The sequence below is a fragment of the Xiphophorus couchianus genome, chromosome 7 (assembly GCF_001444195.1).
Source record: "Xiphophorus couchianus chromosome 7, X_couchianus-1.0, whole genome shotgun sequence".
In the NCBI taxonomy this organism is placed as follows: Eukaryota; Metazoa; Chordata; class Actinopteri; order Cyprinodontiformes; family Poeciliidae; genus Xiphophorus; species Xiphophorus couchianus.
In genome coordinates this window covers 5631727-5657958 of record NC_040234.1, presented here as the reverse complement: position 1 = coordinate 5657958, position 26232 = coordinate 5631727, and the positions used below count along the sequence as shown (strand labels likewise).

The window sequence follows — 26232 nt, the reverse complement described above, 5'->3', positions numbered from 1 at the left end:
GATTTGTGGTGCATAGAAGCTGAATGCTGCTTCTCCATGTTTGGTTTCAGAACGTCTGGAAGGCTGATACGATGACGACAGGTCTTTAGTGTATTGTGTTGCTGTGTCACTCACTGATTTATAAACCAACAACAGTATTTTAAAGTCTATTCTCTCAGTAGAAAGAGTTTAGAACTGGAGTGATACTCCATGTTCCTGGATTTAGTGAGAACACCAGCAGCAGCATTCTGGATCCGCTGCAGCTGGACAATTAACCTTTTAGGCAGAGCTGAAGACACTGTTGCTGTAATCAATACGACTAAAGATAAATGCATTTCTCTAGATTTTAATCCTTTAATCCTAGAGATGTTCTTCAGGTAATAGAAGGCCGACTTTGTAACTGTCTTTATGTGGCTCTGAAGGTTTAGGTCAGAGCTTAAAGGTTTTCTGTGAATATTTTTCACTGAAAGGTGGGCGACTGGTCAATGGGTAGACTAGTTGACTTGTGATTGTGTTGGTTGTAGGTTCAATTCCAGCTTTCTCCTGTCAGACCCCAACGTGCCCCTTGGCCAGGCACTTTGACTCTAACTTGTCTAGCGATGCGTGTGTGTATTGGTGTGTGGATGTGGCCTCAGTGTAAAGCGCCTTGAGTGGTCCATACGACTAAAAAGTTATCCAGCTCTGGATATTGTTTCAGAAATGGCCTTGTCGTTCTTGCTGACGTCTTTATTTCCTGGCATTGTGTAAACTCCAGCAAGCTGCCTGCTTTTGTCAAGGTGGCCACAGTTGCTGATCCAAATGTTTTGGATTAGTCGGGCCTGACTTGTACTTTCCATCTTAAAAACCTGTGAAAACAGCGAGGTTGTAATTGGCTTTCCAAACACAGCCTTTCCAATTCCACTTTGTTTTTATGTAATAAACAATGACGTTTCTGTTGAGACAGGCCATTTTTTTATTATATGCTAATACACAAAATGTTAGAAATTAAAGTGGGAGAAATTATGGTTTTCTTTGCGCTCTTAGGAAAACATGACCCTTGTAGTGTTGGGTTTTGAACTCTTGAAGATAAGCCAGAGGAAGAAATATCACAGTCCTTCCTTAGCTTAACATCCTGATCACAGATATTCTCACATATTAATGAGACCTGATGGGTCAGGTTCACCAACAGGAAACCCGACTCAGCTCCTCGCCAACAACAGCCTTTCACTGCCTGCTGCTTCCAGCAGCCGTTCAACAGCCTTACAGTGACAACTGTGCTGCAGTCATAAACAGGCCACTCTGCTTGTGTTCCTTTTGTTATTACACTGTTTTCTATTTAAGACTTAACCATAACCTGGTAAATTGAGGACTGGTGAGGTAAAAGTGAGGTCATTTTGTCCCAACCAACCCTTCTGCAGATCGCCCGTCTTCTCTTTGTCAGAGTTTTTGCAGCATGTGACCGATGGGGGACCAAAACTGCAACATTTGTTACATTTCCAGCGGCTGCGGTTCACTTTCACTCTGCATCGTGTCGAACGAACTACACGTTTTCAAAAACCTGTTCCCCTCCTCGCCTGTGGGGGCGCCGCACCGAGAACAACTGAAGGAAACGACACCAAAAAGCTCAGAAAAAGACAATGAGCGCAAATTCCTTCTTCACAAAATGTAAACAAAATGGAGTAGCGTCAGATTTTAGAGGTTGTAGTGTTTCTTTTTTGTCTTCGGTAAAAGTCCACGAGTCATTTCTCCAGCTAGCGCTAGATTCTTGTTTGGTTGGGTTATGTTTACCCAGAATGCCTTGAGCTGCAGTCCATTTCCTGCTTTTGGAGCAGTCTCCAATCCGCTCGGCATTTACATACGCATTCGACGCCTTCCCAAACGAACCGGTGTTCTGTTTATCTGCGCTACCCGTGGAAATTAAAGCGGACTAAACACGGCTGGTGGGAACGCACGTTCAGCTGAGGACAGTTTTTGACTTTACAAGCCTCAGAAATGCTAAATTACACAAACAGATTGGAGCATTTAAAAATAAACACCCATCAAAGACCAGACAGTTATGATTATTTTGACAGCTGTCATGTTTATGATATTTTAAACTGCTGCTGTTTTGGTGACTGAAGGACCTTGGAGGTTTTTTCTGGGTCCTTGTGTTGAAAATATCTCCTCCTTTTGAACAGATAGTGAGAGTTTTCCCTTAATGGTTTATCTGTTTCTGTCACCTCCAGCTCCAGTTCCCCTGCAAACTGGTTTGAGCCTCTGATGAGGCAGGAACAGGAGAAAGGAAGTGTCTGAATGGCAAAATCTGCTTTTCTTTAGAAATGTGTGCAAAACTCTGTCGATATTCTGCTAATGTGGGAAAATGAAATTTCGCGATTGCTGTGTTTCCATTAAATAAGAAGCACAGTTAAAATCACACATGAATAGATTTGTTGATCATGTGACTCGCGTCATGTGACACAAGTGTTTCCAATGCAGTTTTGCAAAATAAACCAATTTTGATACAGCCAACAAAAAAACACAACCTCATCCTAATTGCAGAACTTTTTATCTAAGTTTTTTTATTTGCTGTGTTTCCCTTAATAGAATTTATTTTCAAAATGTCAAATTGCGCAATTACACGGTCAATGGAAACGCAACTTGTGAGAAAAAGTATTTTAATTGAAATATACGTGCTGCACATGGTATGGTAAGTATTCTGTATTTTGTATTTTCTCAATGATCTTGAAGTTTTTCCCAAATAAGTTTGGTCTTTTTTTTAACACATATTTAAGAATTCATACCTTTAGTTTGACGAAAAAAAACCTTTGGAAGACATTTGACTCAGACTGTCTAATCAGCTTCACTCTGGAAATAAACGACATAAATTATTTACGATGCTCATTAATGCTCTGAAACACTTGAATCGGTAAAACGTTATGCTTCATTTCTGTTGACATAAACTCCTTGGAATAGAAACTTTTTGACATAATAACTGCTCTTCATTACGCAACACCGTGATTTCAGTTTTGCTTCGCCGTAAGAGTGTTTCTGATCTCGGTGACCTGGTGACACAGACGACCTCCCAGGTCAGTCTAAACAGCTGCAGATAGTTCATCGACTGCAGCGGAGACGTCCTTCAGCTTCAAGATAAAAGTGGATGTTTTTCTCTGTGGAGCATCTGAATCATAACTACATGATAAATGCAGTCTGGGATTGTCAGATGACACGTCCAGTGTTGCTGGAGGGATTTGTTTCATGCATGTCACTATTTTTATTATATTTATTTTACTGTGTAGGGTTATAACGAGTCCTAAAATGTGTTCATGTTTTTTTTATCTGGATCATATTTGCTAAATATCTATTTAGATCAGATCTTTTACTCCAGCTGCAGGGAAACACACTGAGAATAACAGCCATGAGTCCCCTGAGCCCAGAAAAACCTTCAGTATTTACATACTGGAAACCAAAAGCTAAAGTACTGAGAAGTGAACCTGCTGATGGTAGCAGCTTAGTTACTGCCATAGTTACAGGAGACGCTTAGTTAGGAGTTTAAAACGAAAAAAAGTGTTAGAATGAATGCTAAATGTGGAAGTGCCATTACTAAGTCAGATTTCAGGAGAACATGTTCAATAAAAATTAAATTTTAGATAAAAGAATAAATGATATGATTCACTTAAAGGGGCAGTGTCACATAAAATCAAGTTTTTTTAGCTTTACATCATATTATAATGTTAGTCCCTCATCAAAACATACCTTGACTCTTTCATGCATGTCTGAAAAAATCCTTTAATCTCCACGGTAACCATTCAGCTGTGGAAAAACACCTGGTTGGACCTAGCTCTGCCTTCAAGGAAGAAGCTCCTCCACAAAGCTGCAGTTAACCAAGTTTCTGCCACACAGAGCAGCCGTCCTCCGTGACTCGGCTCCTTCAGACTAGTCAGCAGCAATTAGCAAACACCCGGTGGGACTGAGCATCAGCTGAGCTCATTACAGGAGCTACTTCTCAGTGCAATGCTGGTAAAAATGTTGTTAAAGGGTTAATAGAGGAGCCATGTTGTGATGACTTCCTGAAGGCGGAGTTTCAGAAAGAGCAGGAGTTTCTTAAAGAGACAGACGCCCGATTTCAAGGCGTTAAATTACGATGTGAAATTAATTTTAAGTCAAATATATATATATATAACAGAAGTTAACACTTCGTTGAATGATACTGCCCCTTTAAAGAACAAAGTATCAGGCCCACTGGTTGCAAAAACAAACTGTAAAGTATTTGACCTCTCAATGAAATTCTAACCTAAATGAAGTTCACAGTTTCAGTGAGAATAAAGCAAAAAATCATCCAAATGTCAGAATAACTGCAGAAACATTTAGAAAGAGTTTCAGCAGACGGTAGAAAACAGTGAGAACTCGGCTGCTTGTGTCTCCGTCAGTGAGAAGTAACTAAACAAAAGGTGCTGGGCAGGACCTGAGCAGTGTAGCACAGTCCCTTTGTGAACATAGAAACAACAGTACAGACTCCTAATGTTGCGTATAATGATTATATCAAGTTAATCCTCTGAAATCATATGAATTATCGGCTGCAGGGTTGAGTTGCTTTATTCTTTGTTTTCCATCTCTGCTGGTCTGTTGTTGTTGTGAAGCTGCAGATGTATTTTTCTGCTGATTCATAATCAGTCCGGTGTTGATTCCTAATTCATGGGATGCATATATATATATATATATATATATATATATATATGTCGATGGGAAAAATACTAATATTAACATTATTCGGCTTAAGCAAACGGTTACCTGGTATCTGAAGTTTTACAGTAAACTAATATGAAGGCACACGCTAATTAATCATTTTATCCTCACCATGTCTGAAAATCAGGTGAATAAAATAAATTGAACAAACGTGTGGAACAGTGTGCATAAAAATAAATCCTTCTTCTGTCGCTGCTTTTGGCTGCAGTAACTCCGGTTGTTTTTCTGATGTCCTCAGTAACTCTGAGGACATAATTCAGTGACTTTAATGTTTCTGGTTCCATTTCTGCAAAATAGGCTGAGATCACCATCGATCATGTCACTGTATTTGGTTTATGCCAAACATGTCTTTTGTTTTTGGTGCTCAAATTATTCCGTTTTGGACGCATCTTTTCGAGAAGACGGCCTCGGGTTTGTCTCTGTTTGCTCTGACGTGGATTTTTTTGGCATTCTTGGAAAATCAAAAGGTTTCCTATGACTTTTGTTTCAAAATGTAGGTCCTGTGAGAATAGTTTAGGGCTTTTTCTTTTCTTTCCGCTTCTTTTATAGCATCTTGCTCATTGCTTTCAACTAGCAGGATGCACTGATTGCAATTTTCTGGCCGATCTTTGAAAGTCCTGACCTGCCGATTCTGATTTTGGCCGATACCGATTTTTTTTTGTCTGAAATGTTGCTAAATGTAGCAAGAAGGTCACCGGAGTGAATATTGGTAACTGCAGACATAACCTGGTGGGTCGAACGCGGTTGACCTTTAGACCTCTGTTGAGGTGGATAATATCAGCTTCACATGTAAATATTGGCTGATCACCGATCTCTCAAAATTAAGGAAATCTGTGCCGATTTATCGGTGCTCCCATACATGAACTTGGGAGCTGTTTTATCTTTTGGTTTTTAAATTTCACTTTCTTACAGAAGAAGAAGGTCCACAGAAGCAGGAAGTATGGACTTGGCTGCATGATTTCTGAAAAGTCGCGGCCGATTAGCAGGGATAAAGTGTTTACGTGTCTCTGTCGGTATCAGCACACACCAGACATTGTGCTGCTGAGTTTCTTATCATGGCAGCAGCTTATCTGCTCCATTCATGCTGCTGCTGCAGCTGCTGCAGCTGCTGCATGTGTGCAGATGCAGAAAAGCCTCAGCATCCTGACACATCACAAACAAACAATAACGTAACCCTTTGCATGGCGTTAATAAGGTTAACGTAGGAAGACATGTTAAATATTCATTCATTATTATTCATTTCATTCATTTACAGTTTAAACTGAACATGTCAGATGAAGGCAGATGCAAAGTTTTGAATGAAAAGGAAGAAAAAAAATCTTACTTGGTCTTGACCAACTTCACTGGGCGATAAATTGTTCCAGTAATTATCGCGATAAAACGATAATATTGTAGTTTTGAGACCGCTTTCAACTAATATATCCATAGTGATATGATAATGCAAGTTCGCCTTCTGAAAGAGTAATAAATTTTAATTTTCTGACAAACACTTTGTGACATTAAATATCCAAAATAAAACACAACGAAAACCTCACACAACCGAAACCATAAATAAAATGGATTATGGCGTCTCTGTAAACCAAATCCGCCTTCAAAAAGTATTAATCATCAGGTTTGAAAACGTTAAGCTCATTTTAATTGATCATGCGAGTTATTGATTAATTGCTCGTTGCAATGTGATGCTGAAATTTAACAGGAGGATATTGTGGTGAAGTGGCCGGATTCATCCGTATTTTTCATTCACGCAGAGGCATGTTTACATATATTTGCATGTTTTAATGGAGGCTTGCTGTTTGGGGTCCCTCTGGCGCGTTCAGCTCCACGTTGATTGAGCTTCATGAAGGAAACGCGATTGGATCCTTCCCGTTTCCTAACATCTGGATTTGTTTCCGTTGACACTGTTTTCCTGAATCCATCTCACAGCACGCGTCGGCAGAAAATTCATCAGCGCATGCTCTTTTTTTTATCTGACACGGCACAGACAACCTCGGCTGACCAGCACACAGTCAGCTGCGCTCGTTATCCCTGCAAAAATGCTTTTTGATTCTCAGACGGCATGTAGTTTTAGAGATGGACAGACGTCATTAAGCATTATGGCTCATTGGAAAGGGTCTTAGAAACATGTGGGCAGCATTTGTGCTGCAGGAGAAAATATTGTGTTTATAATTGTTTAAACTAGCATGACAACTTCATCAGATAATTTGGGTCTTTTATGTATAAAATTTAATCGCCGACTGGTCGAAAGACCTGCTGATCCCAGATCCCAGAATCATTTTGCAAATCAAGCACGGTCAGCCTGCAGGCGCTTATTACTAGAGGTTGAACCCAATGACCTCTGGTGCTGTCTTGCCTTTGAGTTGATTTATCGTTAGCTGCCATCATTCTGCACCACGTCTATGGAAACAGGCAGAAAGATCAACTTTTTTCTTGCTATTTCTGCTTGAAGTTGGTATGTTGCTAGCTGCCCCCTCCCTCAGAAACAGCTGTTGTTGCAGGTTGTAGTCAGAGATAGATGATAACGAAACAAGTAGAATATGACTCGTTAACTATTTCTTTTTCACTCCTCTTAGCCACATGACCAAAGCTTACTGCTGCGGGTTTTCTCAAAATGAAAACTTGTTTCATGTGCCTGAAAATGACTAGAATCTTTTGAGTCAATCCATTTAGTCTCTACATATTTTTTGAGGACTTGTACTCCAAAATTCACCGTCTTGGATATGCGAGCATGAGCCTAATTGGCATAGGCAAGATTCAAATCCCATTGAAAATTGAAAAAAAAAGTAACTGCATCTTGATTTCGAGATTTAACTGTTTCGTTTGAAAAGACGGTGTTAGCTGAATGTCTGTTTAACGGTTTTCACATTAAATATTTACTGCGGTCTCATCAGCCTCTACTGTGACGGACACGGAAACCGTTGACAGCAGTAACTTTAGACAAACACAAGAAAAGAAACATTTTTTTCCAGAAGTGGACATGCTAACAGAGACCCTGCTAGCTGTAGCAATGTGATGTGAAAACAGTTGGGTTTTTTTTTAAACGCAGCTAAAAGCAAATCTCCACATCTCATGGTGTTTACATGCTAGCTAGCATTAGCGCTTAAGAAAAGCTAGCTGCTAAATGATGTTTGAAAAGTATCTACTAAAATAAGACTACAAGGCTTTTTGAAATAGATATAGAAACAACGTAGTTAGTAACAATAATAATTTCTTTTATTCTAATTACTGCAAAACCAGTCATACAGATAAAAAAAAAAAAGAAATATTACCTGTTGAAGAAAACAGAAGACAAGACGCTCCTTGCTAATTGTGCTAACACCCACGATGTACCTTGAATTTATCTGTTGAACAAATCAAAAATCACGTTCCTCAAACTCTGTCAACGTCGACCTTGAGATTTATGAATTCTCAGAAACACAGAGGTCGGTATTATCATGAAAATGTTTTGTGACAGAAGGTATCCAGGTTGTCGTTTCAGATCTTCGTCATTAATTTGTCCACATCCACAGTCTCACCAGGCAGCTGGTTAATGAAGGCCTCCATTGCTGCATCACGGTTCCCATAAAACGGTTTGTTAAAGACATGCTGTACTGCATTTACTATAATAAGTTGTTTTACTTCCAAAATCCAACAATGCTGAAATATTGCATCTGAAACATAAATGTAATAAAATACGCAATAACGATCAAAGTCAGATCGGCTCGTTTTTTTACTTCCATATGTTTCTCATGGAATCCAAAAGCCCAACATATGTTTTTTGGGGGGATATGTTTTTCTAACCGATTGAATTTGTCCTCCTCCTGTTTATTTAAGCTGACTTTTACTCATTAATGGGCAGAAGATTAAAAGGTTCCACTCTGGCCAAAGATCCTGAAGAAATACAGAACTACAGCATCAGCTGTACATCAGCGTTCAGATCTTGATACGGGGCAGGAAATGTGGACGTTGGAAGCCGAAACAGCATTCCAGCTGCAGCCTCATCAGAGTGCCCGGCTCTGGGTTTGACCCTCAGGATGAGTGAACACACACACTCACACACACACGCTCAGCGGAGGAGACACGTCATCGCACCGCTCTCCAGACCCGCACTCTGACAGACTTATTTGCATCGTGTCCTGTTATTAATTACTAATGTGGACGGTTTTTACTTTTTTTGTGTGTCATCTGGAGATCAGACCTGCTTCTATTGAGCCAAACTGTAAGTTTGGGCTTCAAAGGAAGAGTTGAACCCGAACGTCCCTGACGATCCGTCGGCCGTTCTGCGTCCACACATGGCCGCAGAATGAGCTCTTCAAAGCCGTTTCGTTTTCCAAACTCAGCAGCAGACCTATGTGCTCGGCTTGATGTTTCTCAGCCACTTTTGTGCTCAAAAGGTTTCACGCACACCATTATTGTCAAGCCCTTATTTTTATTTAGTGGTGTCAGAGTAAAAAAGGCTGAACACCAGTGAATGTCACAGATTAAAAAACAAACATGTTACAAGCCATTTTTCTTAGATATACCAACTACTTTTCCTCACTTTCTTCTGCTACTAATCCCCAATTTGCATTATTTGATGCATTTAGTTTTTTTTTCAGTTCTTTTTTTCTCCTGGTCTGTTGTTCTCCTTGCTAGCAGAGTTCATCGGCTGTGATGATGCTGCCAACTATTAGACGTCGTCTTCATGTTTCTTCCTGGGTTTTTTTTGCTGTCCACGGTCGCTACATGCATTTTTGGTATGTTTAAATTCTGTGAAGTTAATGACAACGCAAGAAACAATAAACTGCGTTTCCATAACAAATGTCAGCTAGGCTTTGTCCATATTCTGCTAATGTTTGAAAAATAAACTATTTAGCAACTGTGGTACTTAAATTGAACAAGAAAGGCAACTAAAGTCACACGTGAATCAGTGTGTTCACACAGTACTTCGTGGAGAAAAAAATCATTCTGCGCCATCATCCTCCTACCACTTCCTGTCGTCTTCTTTGTGGTTTTTGCCAGTAGTAACTTCTGGTTGATGATCGCGTGACTCGTGTGATGCGAAAAAAGGTTTTTTTTCCATCTAAAATTGGCATCTTTCCATTAAGAAAATACATTTTTTCTGTTCCACTTTGTGCATTTTACGGTCAACGGAAAAGCAGCTGTCGTCTGCCGTCGCAACACGTTGAAGGATGTACGTCAATGCAGTCTGCTGCGTTTCCTTGGATGGAAAACCTTTTTAAGAATGAATAATGTTTTATAAGTTATTAGAACGCATGTATGCCTGAATTAACATTTTTGTAAAATGCTTTGAGGTGAAATTTATTGTGAAGTGGCGCTAGATAAATAAATTGAATAATTTTGTAAGGCGTAAAATTTTAATCCATCCAGTGTGCTGGATTACAGTTAAAAATAACTTTTTTTCTCGCTCCTCAGTGTGAATGAAACTGACTGAAGACATGTTTGCCTCTCTGTTGTTAGTCTCTGCCCGTCACACCACTAAAGATGGACTCGCTCGTCCTCCCTCACTTAATTAATCCGAGCGAAGATTAAAAATGGCTGAAAAGGAGCCGCCGAGGAGGGTCACCGTGGTCAGCAGGAGGAGGAGGGAGCGGCTTTAATCAGCACTTCTTCTTCCCTTCCCGGAACATGACTCAGTTTTCTGCAAAGCGAAGGTGAGACCAGTGGAAAAACCTCTGAATGCAACACCTGCTGTTTGTCCCGCTAATGCAGACGCCGCCATGTCTCCACCGCCGCGGTGCTCTCGGGTTTTTTGTTTTTCCTCACAAATATCTTCGTCACATTAATGATTTTTTTTTTTTTTTTTTAAGTACAATGTAAATAAAACAGATGTAAACAAAGAAATGTTGACATTTAGCTGCTAATTTTCAAAATGTACATTAGTCACAACATCCAGCATCTCTTTACGTTATGCCCCTTTCCCAACTGCTCGGTTCGGCTCGGTTCGGCTCGGCTCGGAGTTTTTCCACCGGCTTTTTTTCGGCCCTGCCTGCTTTGGTGGGTGACGCAAGCATCGCTCCTGTTCACTGATTGGCTGTGGGCGTGGACAGAGGGAGGAAACTCTCTGCAACGGAAGTGATGGACGATACAAACAAGCCGTGAACTAAAAGATGCTTCGGATTTCGATATTCAGCGGCAGCTGGACGGAGCAGTGAGGAACGAGTCGTTAGAGATTTACATGAGCAAATATTTGTAGTCGTTGTGATTTCTGCTTTAAAAAAAAATCCATCTAAAGTTAAATTAGCGCAAACTTCTCTTGCTCGTAGGTCAGTTAGAATTAATCAATCACAACTTGGAAACCTCCAACAGGTTGACGAACACAGAGACACCTGTGTGTGTATTTTCAGGCCACACCTGAAACACACCGTCTGTGTTTCCATTACAGATGTGTGCAAAAATCTGTTGATGTTCCGCTAATGTCGGCAAAAAAAAGCCTCCCACAATTTCACAATTGCAGCGTTTCTGTTAAACAACACAACGCAAGTTTTTAAAAAATCACTCGTGAATGACCTTGTTACGTCATTTAAAAACATGCCGAGTCGTCGTCCTCCAACTACTTCCTGTCGTCGTCTTCATCTTTTCCTCTGGTTGTAACATCCGGTTGTTGATCATGTGACTCGTGTGATATGAAAAGCGCCGCTAGTCCAGTTTTGCAAAAAAAATAAAAAAGGTTTCAATACGGACACAACCCCCGCCCCAAAAAAACTCAGCTTTGTGCCATATTTCTTTGTTTCCGTTAAGCAAATTTATTTTCAAGATGTCAAATTGTGCCACGGTCAACGGAAACATATCTGCTGCTTTCTTGCGAGACACGAAGTCAAAATAAATCAGAACAACTTTACCAATGCCTGAAGGTGTCGCGTTCATCTGTTCAAAACATTCTATACAAGTGTAGACATTACGGGAATGTCCCACCATCATACCGCTCAGGAAGGAGACGGGTTCTGTGTCCCAAACAGGTTTTGGCCCAAAATGTGCAGATTGACCCCAGAACAAAAACCATACAGTCTGTGTAGATGCTGCTGAAGCCATCAACATCCACGCTCAAGCGTGTCCTGGACTGATGTGGGCTGAAATGCCGCTAAGCAAGGAAGAAGACGTTACTCCAAAATAAACAAAGATCCAGATTGCAGTCTGCAGACACACACACACACACAGGGACAAAGATCTTCATTTCTGGAGACATGTCCTGTGGTTTGATGAAACCAAAGTGGAACCATTTGGCAGTAGTGACCATTTGGAGGAAAATGTAACATTTTGTACCATCCTAACTGCGAAGCCCGGTGATGGCAGCACCATGGCAGATTGTGTTTCTACAGGAGGAACTGGTTCATTATGTGGGAACGCTGAAGCAACGTCTAAAGACATCAGCCAGGAAGTAAAAGCCTGGGCACAGACTGGACAGCAGCTCCAAGCTGACAGCCAAACTGGTTTCAAAGCGGCTTCAGGTCAACAGAGTCAATGTTTTGGTGTGACCATTGCAAAGTCTTGATGTCAGTGCTATGGAGACGTTGTGGGAAGATCTGAAGAGATGTGTGTGTGAGTGCGATGGCCTTCAAAATGGAGTCAGTTCCACCGGTTCTGTCAGGAGGAACAGAGCAGAACTCCAGTAAACCGAGACGCTTGAGAAAGGAAACCCAAAAGGTTTGACGCAAGTCATACAGTTTAAAAGACAGTTATCCCTCATACCCACCACATGTATGTAAATGTTAAATTTTAAGGAAAGTCGCCAAAAAATAAATTTCTTAAAAAATGTTCTCGCTAAGTTTTCTGGCATTCAGCAAATAGAAATGATTTGGTTCATTTTATCCAACCTAAAACAAGGGTAGTTTGGTCTGACTTAGATTCACTCAGTGAGAAGGAAAAAAAGAGTGTGAATGCATTTTGATCCTGCGTATGCAAACTTCTGGTTTCAACGGTAGGACTCGTGCGTTGAGGTTTTGTAGCCGTGGATTGTTGTTGTTTCCAACCGTAACACTCGGGCTTCCAAGAACTGTTCAGAAGACGGCCATCATTAAAACTCGTCTTCATTTCTTCCAGTGAGTCACTCTTTGAGCGTAGAACTGAGTGTGCCTCCGTTTCCAGCCACAACAGACGAGAACTGGAGAAGAACTGGAGCAGTGTTTTACTTTACATCAAAACGTCCTGCAGTCTTCACATAGTAAGTGTATCCTTTAAATCTGCTGTTACTTTTTTCCCGTCTGAATCAAAGCTCCTCGAAGTCCCATGAACTAAGCACAGCAGCAGTCAGATTTTCTTTTAAATCTTTGGGTTTTGTAAGATCCTGATGAATCTTTAACAGAGAAAACATCGGCATTGAAAATGCTTTTTAAGCAGTCATTAATTATTCATATTGGGAGCAGAGACTGCACACTTACTGTAAAACATGGTTTTACTAATTTTTTTTTAAAAAGAGACAAAATGATTACAAATATAAACCAGCACTAAACTCCCAGAGAAGTACACGGATCAGTTTTAAAGTGCAAAGTTTGATGTGTTTTTGGCTTCAATCAATTCTTTTGGTGAATACAGTTTTTATCAGATTACTAATAGATGTTATTATGTTTTAGAACTTCAAAGAGTGCCTAGTAAAGAAATGGCTGGAAATTTGCTTTGTGTATTTTCAATTAATTACTAATAATCAGGTAGAGCCGAGGTCAAATAAAATTTTACAAAAAAATTAAATAAAATCTACTGACGGCAGAGAGGAGCTTGATTTTCCCCCAGATTGTCAAATTTTGCTGTCACTACATAGTGACAGTTTCAACAAGTATGTTAAGAAATATATATTTTTATAAAAGTTATAAAAATATATATATACGGAAGCTTTTAAGTCTAGAGTCACTGTTTTTCAAAAATGTGAGCATAACGGACGAGACAGGAAGCAGCGGCTTTAGCTTCATTCCTGCAAGCTAGTGCTAGCTGCAGAGTCGTTAGCATTTCCATCAAAACTACTCTGTTAGACGGGCTGAGTTTTATAGTGTTATAAAGTCAGTATAAATCCTGGTTACCTAGATAGATGTCAACAGCTTTGTTAAATATTTAATATGAATTATTCTTTTCAAACCCACTACATGCCAGCTTTAGCATTAGTACACAGTTGTCACTTTTAAGCGTTAAAACTGGTGCCAGTTTTTACCCAGCGGTTTCTAGAGTGTTCCAGAAAATGAAAATGAAAAATGATGTTCTGTAATTGGTCAAATTACCACATAGCATACTGTACATAGTTCACATCACCAGAGTGCTTTACTAATGATGGAGTACTTCACTTTTTGAAATGCATCGGCCAAATAGGAAACAGTGGAAGCTCACTGTTTGACTTGAATGCAGTGCTTTCACTCTAAAGACAGAAACATGCATTGTTTTTGGGTCCCCAATGTTTGTCACAGCGCATTTAAAAATCAAATATTTAAAGTTAAGCCAAGAATCAGGTTATTTTTGTTTTACAGAAAACAAAAAGAAGAAAACAAACATCAGCATCTCAAAAATCGTATTATTTTTTAAGTTACCATTGGCTCTGTGTTTTGCCTCCAATTATCACGATAGAAGAGACCACACGCTTTGATGAAAGTCAAGAATTTTTAATCAGAAGAAAAACAAGATCCAAACAGAAAAGAAGAGACTTCCTTCAGACCCTGAAAGCTTTGGACAGTCTGAATCAACAACGATAAAATGACAGATATATTTCTGAAAACAAAAAGATCACATTTCCGTAAAGTCAAAAATGGCCTCAGCTAAACATCGTGTGAGAAAATCCCGGTTCTGCCGACAGTTTGTGAAACGAGTGATTGTAAAGCGGATCTTCCTCCAACACCTGCACTTCTTCTCATTGACCTCAGCATAGTCACGGTTTATTTTTCCTTCCATACGCACAAATACTTCAGCTAGAAGGCTACGTTTTTGTTGTAAATCTTCGGTTCGTAAATGAGCAGGCGAGCGTCGTTTCCTATGCTGAATCGCTTGCCGAGTTTCATCTGTTCTGAAATGAGGACTTTGACAGGAAGGAGAATCACCCTGAGAGGCTTGAGCCTTTCCAACGGAGTTGAAACAAAATGGAAACACCTGGATGGCGAACTCGGCAGGGAGAAATCAGCTGCTAGTCCAACAGACGGCGATAAATATTCACACCGAAGCAGGGACCCTAAAAAAAACTCCACAATAATAAAGGGAGAGTTTAGATTTTTACTTTAAACAGAGGCTCTGGGAAGTGATCATCAGTAATCGTTCTCAATCTTGTGTTGACGTTGTAGCCGATATCAATCCGTTTGATGAGCTGAGATTCATCCGCCAACGGGATGGAGGACGTTTGTATTCTGTAACAAGTTTTCATTTGCACAACAGCATCAGAAGGCAGCGCAGCTCCTCCGCTTTTCCAATTCCTCGCAGCAACGCGGAGCAGAGTTGGCCGTTAAAGCGGCAACAAACTTAATGGCTTCTTGTAAAAGCTCCAGCGGTATGTTCCATAAAGACAAACATTTTCACTTTTAGCTGAATGAAAGGAGCTAAAACAGGTTGTGATTTTTTTACTAGCTGTTGGCTTTCACAGCTCTGATTTACTCGGTTTGCTGCAAACACAGGGACACTGAAGAAACTAAATCTTACCGAGTCATTTTGGTCTAGTGCTAATATCTTAGTGCTAATATCTTAGTAGACCTGAAATAAGACAAAACTACCTTACAGGTAAGTTTTCAGCAAGATATAGGAGTTATTTAAGTCAGTAATTCCTTAATATTGATAAGAAGAACTACAGTAGCTCCACTTTTCTTCTACTTAAAACATGGAAAATGTCTTGTTATAAGTATAAGATCTGCCAGTGGGACTAGCACTTCTTCATCCAGGTCAAGGAATTACTGACGTAAAACAAGCTCCTGTATCTTGCTGAAAAGTTACTTAAATGTTAATTTTGTTACATTTCAAGTGTCCTAAGATGTTGACCAAATAGAAACTAGACCAAAAATACTTGGCAGGATTTTGTGTTTTTGCAGTGTTAGAAAACTATTACTGACGATGCAGTCACAAAGCCTCGTGTCTGAAAATCTACAAAGGTTTCTTAACCGAACGAACAGAAAACATGGAACCCAAATGGTTTTATCAGTGGAGGACGAAAACTGAGAAAACCGGAGAAATTATTGCCCGAAGTTAGTTTTACACACAAGAAAACAATAGTGAACTGAACCTTTCTTATGGTTGGTGGGTACATCAAGAGACAAAGTTGAATTTCTACAAATAAAATCACTTATTTGGAAAAGAAAAAAAAAAAAAAAGGAAAAATCACGTGTTAAATAAATAGGTAGTTTTATGGGACTTCTTTTACAAACCTGATTCAGTTTGTAAGATATAAACAGGATTTACAATTCAGGACATAATCAGTCTCAGTGTTCCCTCAAGGAAACTGTTTATTCTTGATAAGTTTCTTTTCTGCAAATATCACTCCTGATAACATCCTGTTTTAGCTTTGCATCAATTACTTCAGCTAGAGATTTAGCTTATTTTCCATTGATCAGCTCTGATTAGTGACCAGGATGTTAAATGAATTAAAAAACATGATGTATGAATGGGAACGAAGTAAAAAAAAAAAAAAAGTTAATTTTCTTTTGGACTTACGTCTACCATGAAAATATGCATGTTAACGTCTGCAATAAGGGCAGCAAACGTCCTCTTTATCCTCGTATTCATTGGTTTGCACTACTCTTAACTTTATGTTGCTTTCTGCCCCCCAGATTTAAGCTCCTCTTGTGTAAAACTTGCAGCCGCTACATTCAGCTACTAGCTGGATAAGGTGTGTGATTTTACGTGAAGTCAAAGGTTTTGTGACTTGACTCTTTATTTGCTTTGGAGAAAATACATATATATATATATATATATATATATATATATATATAAAAAGATTTATGCGAGGAATAATCCAGGAACTATCCCGGACCGACAAACGGTCGCTACTGCTGACCTGAGACGACTCTCTTCATACGATTTTGGTGGGAAACGTCAACAGGTAGATTTTCCCCACCGCGGTTCACAACCTGACGGAGTTCGAGTTCAGACCGCTCAGGCAGTTTGACGTCCATTAATCGCTTCTCTTAGAGGGGCTGAATTCACGGCGCCCGCCTAGCAAAGAGGTCCAGCCGGCGTCCTGTCACAGACCAGAAGCCTCGTTGGGATGGTTCGGTCCGTTTACCTGAGAGAGGAGAGAAGACAGACTCAGTGCACGGTTAGCATGAGAAGCAAGAGCTGTTCTGCCATTTCCTTAGCGCACAGTTTCTCATGATTAAAGAAAACAAACTTGAGTTGCTTTAGGAGACATAAAACATTTCTTTCAGGCCGAGGAAAGCCCGCCATAAATAATAATTTTATTTTAGGTGTTAAGATGCAGTTAGTCAGCGTGGGGTGCAGCGTACAAACACAAATTCTACAACTCACCCCAAGAAACTGAAAAATATTTCTGCAGACATGAATTCCTGTAATCATGCAAGTAGTCCTGGCCCATTAGGGCGTGACAGCGGGCCACCAGTACGGCACAGCTACAAACCTACCAAGACATGGCCGTCTATCTAAATCAGGGGTCTCAAACTCCAGTCCTCTAGGGCCGACCTTCCGGTGTTTCTCTGCTTCAGCACACCTGGCTACAATATTAGCTTGTTAGCAGAGCTCTGCAGAGCTTGACTGCAATCTACTGAGGCAGTTTCACCATTCAACCAAAGTGCGTAGGACAAGAAACATCTAAAGGTTGGATAACTCTGGCCCTCGAAGACTCTAAACCAACAGGGAGGCAAAAAGAGCATTGATAAGAGAAGCAGCTGAAAGGTTCACGGTAGCTTTGGAGGAACTTCAGAGGTACACAACCCAGGTGGGAAGGTCTGTTGATCAATTTCACAATTCACTATCGAGGACAACCCAATTAGATGCTTCCTGCTAAGTGTGGAGAGACAAAGGAGATTGCTAGACAACCTGAGCAGGTTCTAAAGTGACCACTGGGCAGTGATGTCACTAACGCGTTACTGACGTCGGACCACTTTTTTCAGTAAGGAGTAATCTGACGCGTTGCTATTTCAAATTCAGTAGTCGGGCTACAGTTACTTATCGAAATCACTTTGCGTTACTATTTTCTTTTGTAATTTATTTCTATTTCCTCTATGCGTCTTGGGGAGTGATCGCCGTCTCTATGTGACAGTATCAGCAGCGACAGAAACAGAAACAACGGAGGGAAGAGAGAGATGTGCATTTTGTTCCTGGAAAAACAGGAACTATTTTGGGTTTTGGTCGCCAAGTCCGATTATTATGAGCGGCTTGGGGCTTGTTTCGTTTCTAAAGTTGCTTGCAGATTTAATGAGTCGCGGGTTGCAGTTTTTGGGCTCGGAAATAAGCAGACATAAACCCCAGACGTTGTAAACGACATCCAGGTCGTTTACGTCAGGCTCTACCTGTCCATCACTTCCCGGATGATCTGTCCCGCTGTGTCTTTGTTAATGTCAAGTTAATATATGTCGAGCTTCACGTTGCGCTCCTGAAAACTGCAAACATCGAGACTATTATGAACAGCGCAATAAACGTGAAAACAGTCACGAATGAACGAGTCCGTAAAGTTGTGCAACTAAACGCCATTGTAATTATTAATATTAAGATAAGTGTCACAAATCTGTGCAGCAGGACATCTGAGCTGTGGAGCCGCAGGAGGAGCTCTGAGCTCTGACACCAAACGCAGGGCCGTAGCGCACAAGCTAAAAAAAAAAACAAGCTAAGATCATCCTTAGCTTTTCTTTTATTTCTTTGCAACAATGATGATCAAAGTGTTGGGGTTGGGTTTCTTTTAAAAAAAATGTTTTTTGTTTTTATGAAACACTGTCCCAAGCCTTTGTATCACTAATAGAGGATCTTCAGTGACTTTAAGCTATTTTCTAAATGGTTCCAGCTTCTCAGGTTGCTTTCCAGGAAAACAACAGCGACCAGGGGTTAACAGAATTACTTGTAATCCTTTCACTCTGGATTGAGGCGTGACTGGTGAAATATCAGCTGAGATTAAAGGAGAAAATAATAAATAGCTAGTTTTTATCAGTAAATGTCTAAGCGGCGTGATTTTGGGGGGCGGAGTTACCGTCCTCTGCCTGGGTTCATGACGTTCACTGTGCCTCGGCCAAGCATTAAACATTGATGAAAAACCAAAAACATGCTTCTGTCCGGAGGTTTATCAGTGGGCATGGAAGGTGGAATCTGTTTCATATATGAAGAAATGCTGGAAGACTTCCTGGGCGCAAATGATACACAACCAGACCAGTATGGATCTGAACCGACGGCTGGATGTCCAGAATCAAGTGATCCTGGATGATCAGGAAGACTTTTTAGTTTTGGCAATATCGAGTGTTAAAAAATAACTGTATGAATATTTTGTTTTTGTTTTTTGAGGGATACTGTTTTACAACAAGCATATTTTATGATTTTCTTTCAACTGATGTTAGCTCAAGCACACTTTTCAGTTCTCCTTTGAGCTCTGGATGTCAAAATGCGGCCTAGTTTCGGTGCTGCTTACAATTCAACATGTGTTGACCCTCTAAAATCATGAACTCGCACTGCTCACAGCATCTGGATCAACTTCCCACTGCAGGATCCACTATCCACTCCCCCGCTGGAGTGACGGCTGAACTCAGATTGCGGTTGTACGGCTGCTTGTGTTTGTTTTAGACATTCGCAGGGGATAAAGGAGCTCAAGATCCATCTACTCTGGCTTAAAACTCTGAAAAAATGTCTTGTTTACCTACAGATGTGTTCTGGTTCTCTTCAAAGCCGAGTCTGTGCTCAGATTGAAGGACGATGGTGAAGGGCAGGATTGGTTCATGACTGCACGTTAGCTTTTTTTTTTTTTTTTTTACACATGATGCGCTCCTATTTGTAAGACTCTGAAACTGAGCATGTTGACTCTTTTATACGTTCTGATATTAAATCCTCCTTATAAGACTTGTTATAATTGTTCTAGACATTTAAAGAATATATTTTTTGTCGCACAATCAAAATGTTTTTAATGAAGAAATAAGACGCGAGTAGTAGAGGAAGCTTTTTTTTTTTTTTTTTTGCTAAACTGGATCAGATGTCACGTCAGCAGACATCACAACATCTCAATGAAGGATAAACACAAAGGAACATAAACACACAATTTCTTTTTCCTTTTTGGTCAAAAATAACAAGAAATTACTTTGTCTACATCAAACTCAGATATCCAGCGGATTCCTGTTTAAGGACTTGATTTGATGCGGTTCGGGAACCGACGCAGAACGCTCTGGACTTTGTCATCCTAATTGGATGTAGAGGCAAGCTGATTAATAGGTGACATTTTTAGAAAAGCAAGCACGTGTTACTCCAATCAATCGCTGATTCCCTCCCCCGTCATCTCGGAGGAATATCAAACTGAGATGAAAGCGCGGCGCTCAGAAGTGCCTGGAATTAAACGCACATGGGTGTAAACACATTACAGAGCTCGGCCTTGGAGACCCCGCAGAAAAATCAGTGTCGAATTAGGGTTGCATTAAATTACAGTAAATGGAGAGCGGATGTTCGCCCTGAGTGACTCAAAGCACAGGCTTGTTTTAATGTTATTAAATTAGAACGTACTATAAATTGTGGACTTCCCTTGCCTCGTTCCATTTGGAAAACCAAGGAAGTGAACCTGTTCCAACGTAAGAACTGGGCTCCAACTACACATTTCTCTGACTGAACCCGACTCACCCAGCGTGGCTGTGTCAGGGTTTACAGTTTGTGTAAATTCATAACCAGAGAGGAGGATAGCAGGGCAGCAGTCTCATCACTTCAGGTTAGAATGCGAAGCGTTTCAGTTTGCAGCCTCTGAACAGTTCAGACGATCACCAGATCCAGTTCTGACTACCATCATCGGTCATTTAGGAAAAAAAAAAAAAAAAAAAAATGTGGTTTGTATTTTCAAGCCGAAGGAATGTGGACAGAACGGAGAGGAGGAAAAGAAAGAAGCTTTGAAGGTGATGTAAGACACCAACAAGAGCTGGTAAATGTACAGATTTCCACATTTCTGAGCATGTTTAAATATTTCAGGTCATTGAGCTAAATCAAACACAAAATGTACTTTTATTGGTGAGAACTCTATCCAAACCAACCTGGCCCTTTGTACAAACAGTCATCACCCACCAAGCATTTCAGGAAAGAACAGAAGGCCTACAGTCAAGCACGGTGGTGGCAGTATGATGGATGGGGAGCAACCAGCTATAAATAATGAAAACATTGTTTCTTAATTTGGGTTATGGATTAGGACAATGATCTGAAGCACATCAGGTAGTCCACCTCTGAATGGATAGGAAAATAAACTGTGTCCTAGTCAAAGTATTTATTTTTTCACAGAGGTCCAGGTTGATTTGAATAGCTTTTTGCCCCTTAATAAATAATAATAATTACAACATCATTTTGAAAATATTTAACTGAATAATGCCAGTCTGACATGAAACTTTTATTTAATCTGAAAATTATTTAAAGCTACAGTATATAACTATATAACTTTTATTTAAAGTAAAAGTTGTTTCTTTTAACATATTTATTAAAACTGTCACCATTTCATCACAATAAGATATAAGACAGATAATCTGTGAAAAGATCAATCTCCTCCACCTCCTTCCTGATGGATACTACTGCCGTCTGAGGAAATGCACCAAAAACAACCAATCAGAGCCAGGAGGCGGGTCTTAGTGCTGTCAATCAAGCTAATGTAAGCTGCTAAATGTGCTAATGGCGGAGAAACAACTTAAAACAGTTTTTTCCGCCATTATCTGTGGTCATGCTAGCTAGCCTTAGCATTCACAACAAGACAGGCTAGCAGCAGTGTAGCAGAGAGCAGGAAGTAAAAGGGTGATTGACAGCGCTAAGACCCGCCTCCTGGCTCTTATTGGTTGTTTCTTGTTAGTGGGAGATGATGGAGGAGCTCTTTTTTTTTTTTTTTTTTTTTTACAAAAATACCATACTGACAGAGATGCAAGAACATTTTTTGACATTATCTACATACTGCAGTTTTAAGTGTTGGGGAAAAAATTAAAAACAGGTTGCAGATAGATTTTCACACGACTGCACTAATATTTAAAATATTACCCATAGAGTTTTCCTCTAACACAGTTTATAAAGACCACATTCACATTTCTCCGTGTGAAGCGGTCTTGGCGCGCGTTCTTACTCGTGCGTCGTACTCCAGGACGAACGGAGGAATGTCAATCTGCTCGGGTTTGATGCAGGTGAAGAGCTGCGGCAGGTTGTCCAGGTAACGGACCTTCTCCTTCAGGCCCGACACGCTGAAGGTGGTGAAGAACCAAGTGGAGACCTGCGCGGTGTGTGGACACAACGACAACAACAGCGTCACGGATTCGTGTTTCTGTGGAGCTACTGAGATTGTTAGCCCGCCATAACAGAAGATAAAGTAAATACAGCTTTCTAAAGAAAACAGCAGAAGTCGATTAAATCTAATGACCCTTTAATGATCCTAACAAAAGCCTAGCCGTCTGCAAAAGCACTGCGGTTCTTCTAAACAATGAAGAAGCGAACATAAACCAGAACCCACTCAAACTGGAACGTTTCTTGCCAAAAAGGCAAATATTTAGAAGTATAAAATTTTGTGTGTTGACTGCGGTAAGCATCTAATTGCAATGGAAGTAGTGCAGATTGTCTAATAAAACTACATTTGGCAAAAAGGTGAAACTTTGTTCAAGAACGACATTACTCACAACTTAGAGATGATTTAAGTTAATAAAGGTCGATATCAGCTCCTCAATATCAGGATTACAGGTGAAATTTAGCTGTTGCCATTGTGTTGATTAATTAAATAAACTTAGTTTTGTTTTACGCTTGAGCTTAAACTGAAAAACTTCTGAATGCGCAGAATCTTTGAAGACTTTTTTAAGCAGATGTTATACGATTCAAGTTTGTTTCTCAGACTTGGACCAAATTACGACATCGTATTAGGGTCATACAAAAAAAAATCAAATGAAATAAAAGTATGAGAATAAAGTTATATATTTACAAGAATAAACTTGTACAAAAATAAAGTCCTAATACGAGGATAAAGTTGAAGTAACATCAGAATAAGGTCAATATTTTGAGAATAAAATCATAGTATTACAAGAATAAGGTTGAAATAATACAAGAATTATAATAATATGACAAATAGGAAATATTTTTCACTGCAAAGTAAAAGATGTTACTGTGCAGAAACTAAATAAGTGTCATCCGTCTCTTTTAGTAAAACTACCGTTGCTAGGCTACGAGTGGCATCATGTCTGAGCATCAGGGCAGAAACACAACAGTGTTTCAGTCACTAAAAATGTTGCTCTAGTAGTTGTGATTTAAGTGTTTATTAAAAGAGAAAACCTGCATACCTTTAAAACTATCTTAACCTGGCACTAATGAATGTAACAGATGATCTGTCTTTTTGTTGTTGTTTTTTTTAAATCACACCGTTGTAGATTCTTTCCTCCAAATCAACACCACCTCCACCGTAAGGCATCGACAAATTAGAAAGCTTTGCAGAAAGTTCAAACTGCTAAAGAAAAAGTGCCATGAAGGCGACGACTCCTACCTTTGAGCGAAACGTTGGATGTACAAAATAAAAGGCCCTCAGATTCTTTTTGTACCTGCAACACAGCAAAAAAAACAGCAGAGATGAGACAGAATCCGTCTCATTCAGCATAACGTATCTCGCTTTTAAAGAAAAAAAAAGAGAAAAGGAATCAGTGTGAACTTGGAGACTGTGGAAAGGATGAGATAATGACTAATATATTAAGAAAACAACATGTGCAAAGTGAAGTCACTGTAGCTGCACTTCTAAAAGTGTGGGTTCGAGGTCCAAAAACCACAAATTTTCCCAACAGTCAGCTCCAACCTGTCCATCAGCGATGAAACAATTACCACACAGTCGTAGAAAAACGGCAGCCTTCCCACAGAGACCACAGTGTCTGTGTTACTCACTGAAAATGTACAATAGCTCGTTAAAAAAGCGTGACAAATGAGTAAAGACGGATATAAAATAGGCTTCGCCACATAACAGCCTCTGGCCAAGGTCCGAATACCAAGTTATGTCATTTTAAAATTAAAGCGACTTCCCAATTCTCCCAGCAATTAGAGACACATGTTTAGTCAAAAAGTGTCCACATATCGGGCCAGAACAGGAATCAGCCGTGTGAGCTCAGCCGATGTTTTTGTAACCATGGGCACTTAGGGAGGGGAAAGAGTCAGAGAAAGTGATCAGTCATCGACAAATGCAGCAATAAGAACAGATACAGAACAAACATGGCCGCCGTTGAGGCTGAATTGCTGAAAAGTTGGTAAAAACCCTCAAACATAATGACAATCAGCCAAAATCTCATACATCTTTCTCATTAACGTGACTCACAAGACAGCTCTTTGGTGAATTCCTTTGTTCCGCCTAGCTGGCCTTGATTCATCATTTCATGACATCTTGAGCCATTCGCTGGAATCAGGAGGTTGACCCTGAGCTCTAATCTTCCTTCAGAGATAAGCATAACTCTCTGCAGTATCCGAGTCTGCAAACAGCAGAGACGCACCGCTGAGGTCACAAACCGATGCTAAGGTGGTAGCTACCTCGGTGTTGGGAGAAAAAAATCATGTTTTCGTTTTAAGATTAAACCAACACACAGGCACCATTCTTGACTTCCTCTCAACAACTGGGGCTTTGAAATCGCTGATATGCCAGAAGTTTAACAATCAACATCTGACACCTGACAGTGCCCAGAGCTCAGCTGCTGAATGTTCATCTGTGTTTATTGTTTATCTCTTTGTGTTCACTGAAATTGGGCAAAATTGAACAATTAAACATCTGCACTTACTATGCCTGGCAAAAATACTTCAAGATCTTTTCAAGCGTCACATTAAACCTCAAACTTGAACATATTTTGCAGCGTTTCATGTGATGCACAAAGGTAAAGTTGTTGTGTAACTGTAAAGTGGAAGTAAAATGATGGATGAATTTATATAAACCAGAATAACCCCAATTTATATCTTACTATTGGAGATAACTTCTGGTGTGACCGATCAAGGAGACTCAACTACCACCAGTTCTACCTACTTAGTCTACATGACAAATACAAGCAGGTCAGTGCCGTAGGATATCTCATTCAGTTTTCAGAGAACCAGGTTAACCTGCTAACCTCACGATCTCTTTCAACCCTCTCTACAGGAGAAACAGCCCACTCCCAGATTTCTTGAACCAAACTGATAACATGAGGGTTGACTGAGGGATGAAAAGTCGAAACCACACGATCACCACAAGGACTGCAACGGAGATAAGACCCCACAATAACTTCTTAGTGAACCAACGGGAATGAGTCGGGGACAGACAGTAGAGCCTTACAGATGTATGTGGGGATGCCCAAGTAGAAGTAGCAAAGAAATACCCAAGAGGAATACAATCCCTCTGGTGGAACGAGCCCTCAGGTATGTAGGAGGGTGTATTCCCTGGCACACACTGATCTCTACCACTCAGTGTGAAAGTCATTGACTGGACAGGGACTCTCCCTGTGTGACCGGGAGTCCAGGACTCAAAACCTTTTTCTGCTCTGCCCATTACACATCAGTTCTCACTGAACAAAGTGAATGTAATCGCTTGTTCTATGGTCCAAAGAAAACTGCTAACAGAATTGAAATGGCGCCAAGGCAAGATCGCGCCACCCATGCGGAAGCGCTACCCGGGTAGAGCAAACCTCTGACAGAAAAACAAAGTTGTACGGTGAAGGTAGTGAAGCTCACGTTGTTGTTTGGTGAGGCGTTTTTGCCTCATCAGTCAACAACAAGGCAAAGGAGATGGGAGGGGGGAGAAACCGAATGAGCCACGCATCGGGTCCGTAAAGTTATTTTGCAGGAAACCATGGAGAAATTGACATTAAAGCCCAGGAGCCTGATCTTGAAAGACTCCATATAAAGAGCACTGATTTGGTTTTGCCAAAAATAAAACGCGTTTCATGTGAGGCCGTAAATTTGTGGAACATGCGGCAATAATCTGCAGCTCATTTTCCGGCCTTTAGACCCAGAGCATCCAGACATAACGGTGTTGCGCCATAACAAGATTTTGGCTGGAAATATTAGGTTGTCCTGCTACTCAAAAATTGGCATTGCTGGACAATATTTGCCATCCATTTCATTATTATTTTTAATCTTCCAAATATTTGACCAGCTATGTTTTCTGTCACTGTATCCAAGCCTCCTCCTCTGCGTAGATGTGTGCTTGTAAAAAGCAGGTGAATGTTACTTTATGTACGTAAAAGAGCAAATCTGGACGGTTTTGATCACATATGTCAGGCTGTGCATGGATATTTGCGCCACATGCCTGAAGTTGCTGCTTTACAAAGACACTGCACCCATTTGTAGCCACAGCACACGTTTATTGCTTTGGATCCGGCTCGATGCCTTAATTTCTGATTTAACCACAAAGTGTATTATGTAACGCTGACAAAACCCTCCATACAGACGAACATGTTGTCGTTATACCGTCGATCACTGTGGCATTCAACTGCTTATGATGTCGGCCACAGGCATTTATCCATCTTTTATATTTTTCCAGACTCTGTTTGA

General features: G+C 40.3%; 1 protein-coding gene across 2 annotated transcripts in view; it reads right to left on the bottom strand.

The window, feature by feature from the left end:
• Positions 1–14221: 14221 nt before the first annotated feature.
• Positions 14222–26232, bottom strand: part of gdap2 (ganglioside induced differentiation associated protein 2) — a 35067-nt gene continuing 23056 nt past the window's right edge. For both annotated transcript variants that reach the window (XM_028023327.1, XM_028023328.1), the window contains 3 exons: positions 23225–23279; positions 21830–21973; positions 14222–16831 (listed from right to left, as the gene is read on the bottom strand). In XM_028023327.1, the coding sequence (XP_027879128.1) occupies positions 16790–16831; positions 21830–21973; positions 23225–23279 (241 nt within the window). In that variant the 3' untranslated portion in view covers positions 14222–16789. The remainder of the gene's footprint in view (positions 16832–21829; positions 21974–23224; positions 23280–26232) is intronic.